The 13,399-nt window shown below is 41.3% G+C and overlaps 1 protein-coding gene across 1 annotated transcript in view; it reads right to left on the bottom strand.

Annotated features, from left to right (window-relative positions):
• Ush2a (usherin) overlaps positions 1-13,399 on the bottom strand; it is a 673,376-nt gene that overhangs the window by 477,812 nt on the left and 182,165 nt on the right. Inside the window, exon 19 of the mRNA XM_021165303.2 lies at positions 12,479-12,623. Coding sequence (XP_021020962.1) covers positions 12,479-12,623 — 145 coding nt within the window. The remainder of the gene's footprint in view (positions 1-12,478; positions 12,624-13,399) is intronic.

The following is a 13,399-nucleotide window of genomic DNA, read 5'->3' as shown; positions in this document are numbered from 1 at the left end:
TCCCCCTGTCCCCCTTCCCCTCTCCCTCCCTCCCTCTCTCTCTCTCTCCCTCTCTCTCCTGCTCTGGATCCTTCTCTTCTTTCTTATTCTTTGGTAAGAGAGTCATTTTCATATGAAATTTTATCCTAGACTTAGAACTGATAGAAATTAAAACAGACAGACAAGCAAACACGACTCTGAAAGCCAAACAGAGCATCTGATGTTTGTAGCACCTTATCTGTGCTGGTGCAGGGACAGTGGGTTCTAGGTACTGTAGTAGCTGGAAACACATTTGGACCTGAGGCCACCATGCCACCAGCCATGGCCTGAGACTTGTGACTCAGTGACTACTGCTGTGGACAGTGAGACCTGAAATATTCATAGATCCTGGATAGTGGCAATTCCTTGGAGCTGCTAAGAGATTCTACTAGTAAACGGTGGTTAAAACCTTTCCTTATCCCCACTGAAAGGAAAGTGCGACTAACAACTGAGTTATTGAAAGTGAAGGGTAATATTCGAGTATGATAGCTTCTTTGTTTGCTTGCTCATTTGGGATGGGGTTTGTCTGAATAATTCTTCCTGGTCTGGAGTCTGCTATTTAGACCAAGCTGCCATGGCACTCACAACAGTCCTCCTGCCTCTGCCTCCCGAGTGCTGGAAATAAAAGAATGGACCATCATGATGGAACACAGTGATTTCTTTTTGCTTTAAACGGGTGTTTGCAGGCTGCCACTCATCTCTACTTTAAACTGAAGGCTGAATTTGAAAAAGAAGAAAGGAATGGATACAACTATCTCCAAGGCTTTTCACCAAGAACCCAAACTTTATTTTTGGACTTTTAATTTATATATATATCAAGACAGCTTTGTACAGAAAAATATTTCCTGTTTCAAGAAACATAGTGGTGGGTCTAAGAGCTGAAGTCCTTAAAGCCTTATAAGAAATTCACCTTGAGAGCATAGAAATAAATATTACTAGCTATCTTGAGTTGCTGGCCAACTTTCTCAAGAATGGCAGCCAGCTACAGTTCTATTTTAGCTTTGAGATGGAACAGAGCAAAAAGTTCATTGACTTAAATAGAAAATTAGCAACTGTATTCATCTGCTGCTGCAGGAATCTGTGTGATCTCTTTATACATGTATGAGTTTTATCTGCATGGCTTCTCTTGGTACTCTGCGCCAAGACATAACTAAATGGGATGTTTTCACTTGTCATCCCAATAATCCAAAACAAAATAACGAGATAAACCAGCCTGAAACTCTCTGAACCCAGCTTGTGTTTGGAGATGTAACTCCCCCTCATAATTTTCTCTGGCCACCTATGCTTGCTCACAGGCTCAGGTGGGCGAGAAGGCCTGTCATTACCTTAGTCTTAGGCTTTACAATGCAAGGAAAAAAACAATGAACACATTTTTCTTATAATTGACTTTTTTATGTGTGTACACTTGTGCATGTCCATGTATTTCTCATTTCTGTGTATGTTTATGTGTGTGTGAATGTATATGTATGTATGTTTGTGCATATATGTATGTATGTATGTATGTATGTATGTATTTGTGTATAAATGTGTGCATGTATGTATGTGTGTACCAAAGGACACTCTCAGATGTTATAATGTCACCCATGAACTCTGCCAACCTCCTTTGAGGCAGGACGTCTTACAGGCCTGGAGCTAGGGAGAGATCAATTAGGCTATACTGGCTGGCCAGCCCGTCCCAGGAATACTCTTATCTCTCTGCTGCTGCTGCTGGGCTTGGAAACACATGCCATAATGCCCAGTACTTTCTTTCATATGGCTTCTGGGGACCAAAATCCACAGGACTTTGTGCCTCCAAGGCAAATGCTTTACTAGGTCACTTTTGCACATCTGCTCCTTCTACATTACTAAAAGGCAAAAGAGAAAAAAATAAGAAATAAAAAAAAATGGTGTTTAAGCCTTTCTGTTGTCACAGTTTCTGCATTCCACACAGGATTTTCTACATTTCAGAACACATGGACCTGAAATTTTAATTTGAAAAATACCATATAGCCCACATCAACTGACATCTAGTAGGACTCTCTCAAATGAGGAAAAAGTTTTCCTATGGCCATTCTATTTAAACTAAATAGTCAACGCTTAGATAAACCTGAACTTTTCAGCATTGGGCAAATGGCATCCTCTGTTCAGAGCCTCCTTCTCCACGCCCCCATTGTTTGACTTCCTTACAAGTTTACCAAGGAAATGAGAGAGAACATGAAATCGAGGGTCAGGCTGCTATTCAGAACTCTATCCACCTTGACAGCACAATTCACAGCATGTCCTAAGTAGAAATATACATACATAAATAAAACGAAACGAAAAGAATCACACTGGCTCTGTAGTTACTTTTCAATACCTTCTAAGGTGAGAGCTCAGCTTTGCCTTCAGCCTGGCAAACCGTTAGAGACAAGAAGATCACTCTGACAGGGAGGGGAGGATCTGGTGCGATCAGTGACAACCACTCAAGCAAGTTCAAGTAACTCTATCCACAGAGAATTGTTCTACCAAGCAATTGGGATGTTTTTGGTTAGTCTCTTCCAGAGGAGTTGGATGAGAGCCGATGGCTTATCTTACTGCTTAAAAGAGAAAACCTTAACTTCCGGCTGGTACATTATAGCTTCACATAGAGAAGTCAATCATGGTTGTTTGCAGGATGGGTAGCCTACTGATCCATGTTTTTCACAGGCAGGAGAGGGAATTGAGTGGAACTGTCTATCAGTTAAACTGGATGGACACACACACACACACACACACACACAGAGAGAGAGAGAGAGAGAGAGAGAGAGAGAGAGAGAGAGAGAGTAAGCCAGCTTCCAGTAAGGAGGGTCATTTGTCAGACTGCCAAAACAAAGTGATTATAGACACACAAATATGTTTTAAAATAGTTTGTAATCATAGCACAGCAAACTTTGGGATAACTTTGAGCAAAGAATTCAACTTTAGATGTCTAGAGAGATTTCAGCTTAATTTCCTATGCTATATAAATATTTTAGCAAAACCATCCAAACTTTATATTATTTGCTTGGGTTTTCCCATCTGAAAATTGAGGAAGAATTTTCAGCACAATATATTAACACTGACTCAATGAACAATCAACCTAATCCTCCTGAGACAGAGTCTCTCATTGATCCTACAACTCTCTCTGTCTGTCTGTCTGACTCTCTCTCTCTCTCTCTCTATCTATCTATCTATCTCGACTGGCTGTCCAAGGAGCCCCAGTGATTCCTTCATTCCTATCCACCTCCAGCAATGGGGTTAGCAACACCCACATGTAGCCAGATGTGGCTTTGGCGTGGGTCCTGAGGGTCTGCACTTATACAGCAACTGCTCATATCCACGGAGCCAACTCCTCAGCTCCCCAGTAATGTTACATTTTATTAAAAAAAAAAAAGAAGTCTTCTAAAATACTCAGCTAGTCTACCCCCTTCATGCGGCATTTGTTACCTTATTATCTGATTAACAGCATATTGTAATGAATAAATTTACACTTGCAAAATTTATGGAGTGTGGAGTCTTAAGCAAGACCGTCTCACAGATCTTTTGAATCAAATCTCTTCATTTGCTTTCAGAACCTTGTGTATGAAGTCTGTGTGGATTAGTTATTCACTGTGACCAAGAACCCATTTCCTGCTGGGAGTCCAGGCATCCAGAAATGACCAGAGTTTCCATGGCTCAGGGTTTGCAGGGTTTAGAGCAACACAGGATATCCTTAGGCACTTGGTTAAAAGAAAATTTGAAGTGGAAACTCAAGGGTTCTTTGAAGGGTCCGTTGTGTTGGATGGTGTTTTGCTGGGGCAAACGCGTGAAGGAGTGTTTTCCTGAAGTGGACATAGGCAAAAGCCCAAGGCAGACTCGTGAAGGAGCGTTTCCCTGAAGCAGACACAGGAGAAAGGATGTTTTGCTGAAGCAAGCATGCAAAGGACACGTGATGAAGCATACTTTGTACTAGTAAGGTGTACTAGCTCACCTTACATTGTGTAGTTGAGCTCCCTTTGTTGGGACTCCATAGAGAGAAATACGCCAAATACTTCTGGTGGTGTGCTGCAGTTTCTTGCTGCTTCTGCGGACTCGGGCTGATTGACAGAATGATGTCAGCTGAGACAGACTCATGTGCTGAGGCAAGACTCCTGGAGGACACATGATGTTTGGAGGGAGTATAAAAAGGACTTGGACAGTGACTGAGGCTGAACCAGGCTTGCTTATAGAGCTATCCGTGTAATGTTTATTCTTGAGTCTTCTCTGATCTTCACTTTGCTGAGAGAAGCACAGCTGAGAACTTCTTCTGGTGTTCTTGTTGGCTGTGGCTCCTCCTGCTGACTGGTGCAGATTCGGCGGAGGCCTGGCTGTCTCTGCTAGGTAGTGCTACCACTGCTGATTTGTGTTTGCTACTCTGACTCTACCAAACTGGACTGCTGGTAATTCTATGAAGTGTTTGTCAATGGATCAAGCTGCCACTGTTGACCTGTGTGCTGAACTGTCAATTTCCAGACAACACAGATGGGAGTGCTCCAAAGAACGACTTCTAAACAAGTCCACTTCCCCTGTATCCTTTCTTTTCCACTACCTCTAGCAGGTGGTGGGCTACAAGGGAGGTTAAAGTGTTTAAGAACCATCATTAAAAATAAGAATTGAAAAAAATAAAGTTACAAAAATCATTTTGACTTTTTCTCTAAAAACACTGTCAAGAAATGTTACTTTGCAAACATTGCTAGGTCGGAACATCTGCAGGTAAGCTCTGAGACCACGACCTGAGAATCATTTCCCAGGTGGCAGCAACTCTGTTCAGCAAACAGGGTGCAGAAGGGGACAGGTGTTTCCACAGAACCTAGATGTCACTCCCTGATGTCTCACTGACCAACTCTTATCAGACGCTAGAAAACAAAATGCATTTCTCTACTTGCTACCTGCTCCCTGGTCAGCACCATGTGAGAGTGTGCATGGTGGAAAGGCTTTTGTTCACCGTTTGCTCTCTCTTTTCTTTAGTTAGATCTTCACAGAGAGACAGGGTTGAGTTGAGATGAACTGAATAGTGATTCTCAATTAGAAAAGTAGCAAGCGAGCTGACTTATGAGTCTCCATGGACATCAAGGAAGCTGGCCATAGCCCCTAGCCTTTCCCTGTCAATGGCCAGCCTTCACTTCTTCCCTGATTGCCACACAATATGACCTTTTTATGTGTGTTATGTCACAGAAAGGCTACAAAGCACGACTTTCAGAGACCTGGAATGAACTTGCTTCCTGGACATCGCCGTCACTGTCTTCCGAGCAATGGTAGATCAATTGTCCATAACTAACACGGCCCAGGTCTGGAGAGAAGAGGACCCATTATTTCTGAACTACGCACAGCCTACCGTTGGTGACAGCCACTCCCGCCATTCCCTGAAGTCCAGCATTAGTATAAGAGGTAGTTACTCTGACTATAATTATGGTATCCTTGCTACACAAACCTGAAGCTTTTATGGGGACTTTGCAATTAGTGTCTTAAACGTATCGTAACGCTTGCCTGTCTGACAGCACTGTATTGATTTTTTAATCATTTTCAAGTCTCCTCCAGCACAAATAAATGTACTGTAGTTACAGTTAATGCGCTGTGTACACACATTAAACATGGGTGTGACACAATTTATTATTGTGCGATATATGGAATGCAAGTGGTCCATCTCAGAAAGGGTCCCGGCTCACACATCTGTGTGGGTGTTACCGGTGTCCTTGATGCGCCGAATTCTTTAACTTCGAATGGTGAGAGACCTTTTCTTAATAAGATACTTAGGCCTCCCAAAAATAAAATAGGAGGGGTGCTGCATATAAATCTTTTATATATGCCACTGAAGGAGAAAAAATTTAATAGCCTAGCAGAGAAGAGAGTTTGTATTTTCCTAAAGGGGTCACTGTGGGACCAATGGAGACCGCTCGCTCACTAGCAGTTTTGCCTGTTCAATTTCTTCCCTTGAAGTTTTGTTTCATTTTTTTTTCTTATTTTTGAGGGTGCACCTGTCAAAATTTTGGGAGGGGTCCTTGAGCCTCGCTAATTCCATCCATCTTTACATGTTTCAATCCATACTTTAGTGATCTGTAGAAGATACAGACAGAGAATGCAGCAGAGGTAAAATTCTCTTTCCTGAAGGTGATTTCGGCATGGCCTTTCTGCATGCCCCAAAGGCCACCAGGAAACCTGATAAAAGTCACCATCCAAACACAGTCCTGGCCCCCAAGCTCGCTGCACTGTTCACAAGCCAGTCTTTTCCTCAGGTACATCTGCAGCCCTTCAGAGTGGAGTCGGTGGGTAAAAAGCAGTTAATTTGGTTGTGTTAGGAATAATATCATTTTAGTTTTAGCATCGAAGACAGATGCCAGCATTTCTCTGGGAACAGATGGCATTTCTGTCTAATAGTGCATCTCTGTATTAGTAAGGTCTGTTGTGTATACAAACAGTAATAAACACTAGGTAAGGATCAAAATAAATTTTAATTGTTGACATTAAACCCTGGCAGCACAGACTAAGGCTGCAATATTCCTTTTTCAAGTCTGACACATTTACTAATGTTGCAGAAGCCGTTCGCTCTGAAAGCAGCCAGGACCCAGCTCCATTGAAAGCCCTGGTTAGGTGTCAGCCAGGATACCTGACTCCACTCGAGGACCATGGCATTAGTGCCATTACATATGAAGATTATTTTTCATGTTCCTACAGAAGGTAATACAGAATTAAGAAGCAAAAGAGTGGCCCATGTGATTGTTCCATCAAGGCCCAAAATATTATTATTATCCAAACTGTTTTTCTTTTAACCTTGCTGAATAAAGATTTCCCATCAAACTTGTCATGCTAGATGCCAGTTCGGACAGACCTATCCTTCCCTCTAAGGAGACATCACCCTTCCTCTTGTTTACTCGGTCAGCAGGGCTTTGCAGACAATCTCAGCTCCTTCAGCCCTGCTTTCCACAGGCTTGTGCTGGGGGGCAAACGTGTCAACAGCACAGAGCCCTTTCTCATAACACCTCAGTGGTCTAGCAGTAGACAATGCCCCTTGTTTATTTTGGGGAAGCTGCTGTGTTTAAAAATAACCACAACAAAAAACAAGAAAACACCCCCTTTCACTTGGCTTTCAGATGCCCGATCAATAACAAACGTGCTTTGCAACCATATTTCTTTAAAAAAAAAGGATGTTATTTTTTTTTAATCATGAAAAAATATATTGCTCCCACCATATGGGACGAGCGACGACTCACCAACCGATTTAAGATGCAGCATATTGAGCTGACCATATGTTCCAATGCTGTTGAATGGCTGAGTGATTCATGCCCGTCACATTCCAGTATATCAATTAAAGCTCCTTGAAGTCTGCATGATTTGTGCCTCTGTTATTAAACCCTGCTAATTCATCCCATTTACACATCTGTTATAAATCTCTAGGAGAGCTTCATGATTCATGGCAATCTGTGAGCATGCTACAGCAAATTCTTCTCCTTGTAATTAACAGTAAATTGTTTTACTGCCATGCAATGAATTTTTCAGTTATATCGCAAATGAACTCCTAAATGTGCGGGTTTTTTTTTTCCCTAAGAACTGACTTATATCATTAGGCAATTAAAAAGTATTGCTTTGAACCAAAAGCTTTTAATCAAGAGGAATACAACTTAAATATTGCTTAAGAGCCCTGGCAATTTGACATGGTTTTTGCAAGTGCAAAAATAATCCCCATGGAGAGAGAAAACAGACAGAAAGTGTCCCTGTGTCAGGGTCTCCATCCTGAGAGGTAGGGGAGGGCCCATGGATAGCACACAGGAGGGAAGCCAAGTTTCTGCACACAGATACTCTTTATCTTGGATGGGCCTTAAAGTCATCTGCTGCTCCCAAATTTCTCAGGCCGCTTTACACCACTCTCGTTGTAGAATGCCATCTTTGCTTTTGAAATAAATAATTGGATAATTAGCCAGGTTGAATCATCAGAGGACTCTGGGGCTGTTCAAGTGTTCTTGTCAAAAGGTGAAGCAAATTCATTTCGGCTTTGCAGATCTTCCAAGGGCCTTTGATTTTTTTTTTCCCCCTCACTTTCTTGGCAGCAGGTTCAGATTCATGAGTCTGTACATCAAGTCAGTAGGTTTTTTTTTTTTTTTTTTTTTAACAACAAATGGAATTAAATTCAAAGGAGGGAAACTAATTGAAGGACAGCAACAAAAAGTGTTGGACGATGTGCTTTTTAATATGGCCCGCCACATTTGCATGATAATTCTTCCTTTTTAGCATGGAGCAGAAAGTGACTAGCTTAATGAAGGATTATTCAAGACCGGAAGGAACAAAATGCATTCATAACTAGGAACAAAGATGGAATTATGAGACGGAAACTGGCAACCTCACAGAAAGAGCTGGATGCTTGCCTTACACTCTAGGAAGAAAGAGGTGGAAAAATATTTATATTAGTATTCACTAATGACTATATAGACAAGATTGTTGTAATTAAAAGTATAAATTAACATATTAAGAGTGCTTGTTTAATCACTGTGGGTTCTATTCACAATGAAAAGACTTATGTCCCCTGCATTCAAACAAGCTGAGTTTTCAACCTGGAAGAAAGGAGATCTACACTCTATGTTAGATTCAGAGAGGAAGCTTAGCCTACCTCTAGCTACTTGCTTAAAAGATGGGTACTTCTCAGCTTTTAGTCTGGAAGCCAGTGACAGGCAAAGAAAATAACATAGTATTCCTTCAGAAATGGTTCTACCAAAGGAAGAGTTAAGCCTGGCAGACTGCGGAAAAGATGTGAAGAAATTCACAAGTTTCCTCAGTGAAAAGACTACAGTTTTATAGATGTGTAGGATGTATTTGAGGAAGGTCCAGCCCACCTGGCAAATTCCCTGACAACCAGGAGTGATTCCATAGCCATTAAGTCAAGCTTTCCCAATTGCTCCTTGGAGACCCTATCCCTCAGATCTGTTCAGAACTATGTAGGTGCCAAACCCAGATTGGATACAGGACTCATGGTGAAGTCCAACCACTCAATCAATGCACCTGAAATATCAAAAGCCAGTCATCTGCTTCTCAAGCTTGTCTGTGAAACAGCCAGGTAAACGTCACGATTACCTTGAGAAAGAAAACGGTGGCAGATATTTTAATGAAGAGAAGCCACTGTTGTGTTCCCTCCCTTCTAGGAGGCTAAATGCCTATTTTGATTTGTGACTTTCTACGACAATGCTATTGAATGGCAAGCTTTCGTCCCTCCACTTGGATGTAACAGTTAAATGGGCTACAAACCCACAGCAAGTTCACAGAAGTAATAGAGCAGAGAGATTAATACAGTGGGTAGTCAACTTTCATTCCTTTCCAATACAGGATTGACGACACAAAAGTCCTGCTTCAGCACTGCTTATTTCTATGATGTCCAGCCTTATGCCTCTTATTTAGATGTTTAATCTTAAGGCATGTATAGGGGAAGAAACACAAGCACCTACTGGACATAAGAGACATGATGACTACAGTGGTTATTGAGCTTTGCTTTCAGGCAAATAAAAGCCAATCTTTCTTCTCGCTGATCTGAATACACCTGCAAATGGTGCCTTTTACACGGAGACAAAAATGACAAAAACATCTTCCCACTATCATCACGTACGTTACTTCTATTGGCAGATGAGAATTCACATTCTAGACAGCATATACTGATGGCTAATACTAAGCTCTCTTTATTTTCTGAAAGTCACTGGAACAATTTCTTCATCAGAATAGAGTAGATTTCCCCCAGGAACAGAAGCTAATGTAATGGTTTAAGTAGAAACTGGATAAATTGAAATGTTTATCAAAACTTCAAAGAACCACCTTTGAATTTTCTTAAGGCATCATGTTCCCCTGCTCAGTCCTTTATACCTGGCTTCAGCTTAGACCATTGCAGGGACTCACGCCCCCATCTTTATGCATGCCTCTCTTGCTTTTTGGACAGCATATTGTATTAAAGGTAACAAGCCCCTTTTAGAACTTCCCAGATGGGAATCCTTCTCTGATCTCCCTGCTTCCTTGCTCCTCTCTTCCTGTGTCCCTACACACATGCACTTGCCTAGATGCTCCCCTTCAGCCAGTATCACTGCATCTTCTCTGCCTTGCTGACTCATTTGCACCATAGCTCTCTCCATCTCTACAGGTGATTATAAAATCAGCAACATTTTGACCATTAGATTTGTATGCTCTGTTTCTAGCTGCCTGTAGCCACCATGGCTACACCAAGCGATCAAACATAAACAAATGGGTTTGTTTTCCCATCTTTCCCATTTCATTGAACAGAACCACGCTCTATGTGACTATTACTGTCATCTTCAGTTTCCCCCTCTTCTGGGCCTGCAGAGAGTTTTCCTATAATACTATCCATTTCATCTGTCAATCTTCACTTCTACTCATTGGACAGAGTCCCTTAGTCCCCACTGAGAAAGACTCTGAGAATCTCTGCACATTCCCTCAGAAGGTATTGCCAGAGAGGTCTTTGTAAACCACAAATTCCATCATAGCAATATCCAGAATAGTACTAACTTCAAACATGGTGAGTTGTACATTTTAAATGCTCAGCAAATAGATATGAGTGTCTTTATCAATCGCCCAAATCCATTTACAGGAACATCTAGTGAAGTGATGGTCTAACCTCCAAACTCAAAGCCATGCATCCTCTGCTCCGTCCCTATGGCTTCTTTTCTGCTGAGAGTCCTAGCACATAACCTCTTGCCAACCATTCTACCAGATGTTAATTCTTTGAACTAAACACTGTATGCATTGACTTTAGGACGCCCTCAGACTTTTGAACATTCAATGGCTGCTTTCTAATTGGAGATATTACAAGATAATATATTAATGATGTGCTCAGGGGCACACAAGTGACTTTTATGCTACAAATGTCAAACTAGAAAACTGTAATTTGGATACACATTTTAAAATTTTTTTTTGCTTTAATTTTTATTTATTTTATCTTACTTTATATGTATGATTGTTTTGCCTGCACGTATGTTTGTGTGCTAGTTGTGTATCTAGTGCCCATGGAGGCCAGAGGAAGGCACTGCATGTCCTGGAACTGAAGCTGAAGATGGTTGTGGGTTACCATGTGGGTGCTGGGAATTGAACCTGATAAAGATTAGATGAGCACATGGGAGATGTTGCTATGAACTCAGTTACCAACAGTACTGGATGACTTTGTAAAGCTTTGCCTCCTGGGAGCCTGGGGTCCCAGCTATGGCTAGCCTCATTGCCAGGGTTCTCCTGGGAGTCTGGGGTCCCAGGTATGACTAGCCTCATTGCCAGGGTTCTCCATCTAACGCTCAATCTTCAGCTTGAGTTTACCCTCTCTTGCATTTTCTTCCAGCTGTGAGATTGAATGTCCTTTCAAATTTTGTCCAAAATTGTATCTTTTTTTTTTTGCCTAAAGTAGATAGAATCCAGCCCTCTCATTCAAATTTATTACCTTTGAATCATGGCATTCATAAAAAATGAATAGGCTCATAGGAAAGGTATGGACTCCATATGTTTTAATAACTGGGCACTCCTTAAATGTCCTTACAAATCTGAAATACATACAGATTAAACATATCAGTACACAAATAAGCTAGTCACTGAGGTAATAAACTACACTGTCATGAAATTTGGATGTCCTTCGCATCAGTTGAAAATTACAACCAGCAATAGTAATTGTATGATGTCATTTGAACTGAATTATTTTTCCTGAACTGAGGACAGAAACACTAGAATTAGACCTACAGATAGTACAGTGACAATTAAACATATGTTCATATAGTACCTATAATTGTCTGGGAATTCCCTAACCTCTGTACATGCAGGCATACCCATAAAGAGAATCTAAGCCTTGCAGAATAGTTGACAGAAACACTGGCAAATGAGAATATTCTAAATGCTGTTAGTAGAGTGTGTAAATGGTAGTGATGCATGTGTTAAGCTTTGTGTAAACCTAGCTGGCTCCTAACGCAAACAAAAATGGCATAAACCACATTATAAGATGTAACAAGTCTCCTATTTCATTGTGCAGACTTAGGGGATTCCTATTAACTATGAATAAAATAATATGTAAGCAATAGCCTATCAAACAGGAAACATCTAGCGACAGGCAAGTTAGATGTTGCCAGAGAGTCTCATGGGACAGGAGTCTATAGATCCAACAGGAGAAGGGAAGTTATGATTTAAAGAACAAATGTCATGTGACCTCATAGGATGGCTCCTAAGTGCATCTCACAATGCCAGGAAATTCGGAGGCCCTCGTTAGCTGCTGAGCAGAGGAACCATTCGCTTTCCCTATCAGATCCAGGGCTCTTCTGATGGGCCCATAACCCTTGGCTAGTGCTTTCAGTTCTGTTTAAAAATCTCAAGATAAACCCCACTCAGGATTGCTGGGGAGGCAGCAGAGAACAGCAACGACATATGTGAAGTCCAAAGTGCAGCAGACCTGGGGGCATTTACTCTCAACGTGAATGTTTTTCTTCATAGTCATTGAAACATACTTACTTACCTGCTGCTAGGGTTTGTCCTGGTCCCAAAGCACTGGTTACACAGCCCACTGAATCACAGAGAGACACTGTAAAGCTGTAGGTCCTATAAGGCTCCAGTCCCCTTACGATGTAAGACTGGTCTTGGGACTTAGCAAAATGCACCAGCTTCAAGGCAAAAGAACAGTAATAGTAATCAGATAACAATAAATGCACAGCATATAATCTTGGCGTTCAAAATCGAAATTAAAACAGAGGGAAATATCACCAACTCCTATATGGGAAAGAGATTTTAAAAAAAGAGTCTCAACAAGCTGAGGTTTAATTGATGATTGTACAACCACACTGCTTTATGGGGTAATAATGCCGTTCCTGAGTGGCTAAATGAGAAGACAGAGTTATGGCCTCATAAAGCAGCATGGGTGTATGGTTATTGTCACCAATGGTGGAGATAAAGATGGCGGCACTGACATACTTACCGTGAAAAAGTCCAAGCCAAGCCAACAGTAGCACAGGCTGGGGATGCCACATGCTACTTGATGGCAGGGCATGGGACAATGACATGGTGTTAAATGGGCCTATCCATCTCTTGCTTTAAAACCCCGCAGTAGAAAGGGGAAAAGAATAGATGCTGTGTGAATATCCTTCTAAGTCAAACCTCACTTACACTTCTTATCCAAATAAATACATACAATTAGATTGATAGTTACTTTTTTTTTTGAAATACTGTTATCCTCATACATTTTCAAATGAGAAAGTTTGAGTAAAGGGGATCGGAAGGGACACTTATGATAAACAGCTAGTTAACCAGCCAACACTGAATTCATCCTAGCATTATGACTAGGATCAAACACAAGCAACCATGAAAACTTACTCAGACTAAGGAAAGACATTATATCTGGGGGACTATTGCAGAAACAGAATCTTGAATATAAATGATTTCT

The sequence above is a fragment of the Mus caroli genome, chromosome 1 (assembly GCF_900094665.2).
Source record: "Mus caroli chromosome 1, CAROLI_EIJ_v1.1, whole genome shotgun sequence".
NCBI lineage: Eukaryota > Metazoa > Chordata > Mammalia > Rodentia > Muridae > Mus > Mus caroli.
Note: the sequence above shows the minus strand (reverse complement) of the source record. Positions and strands in the feature narration are given on the sequence as shown.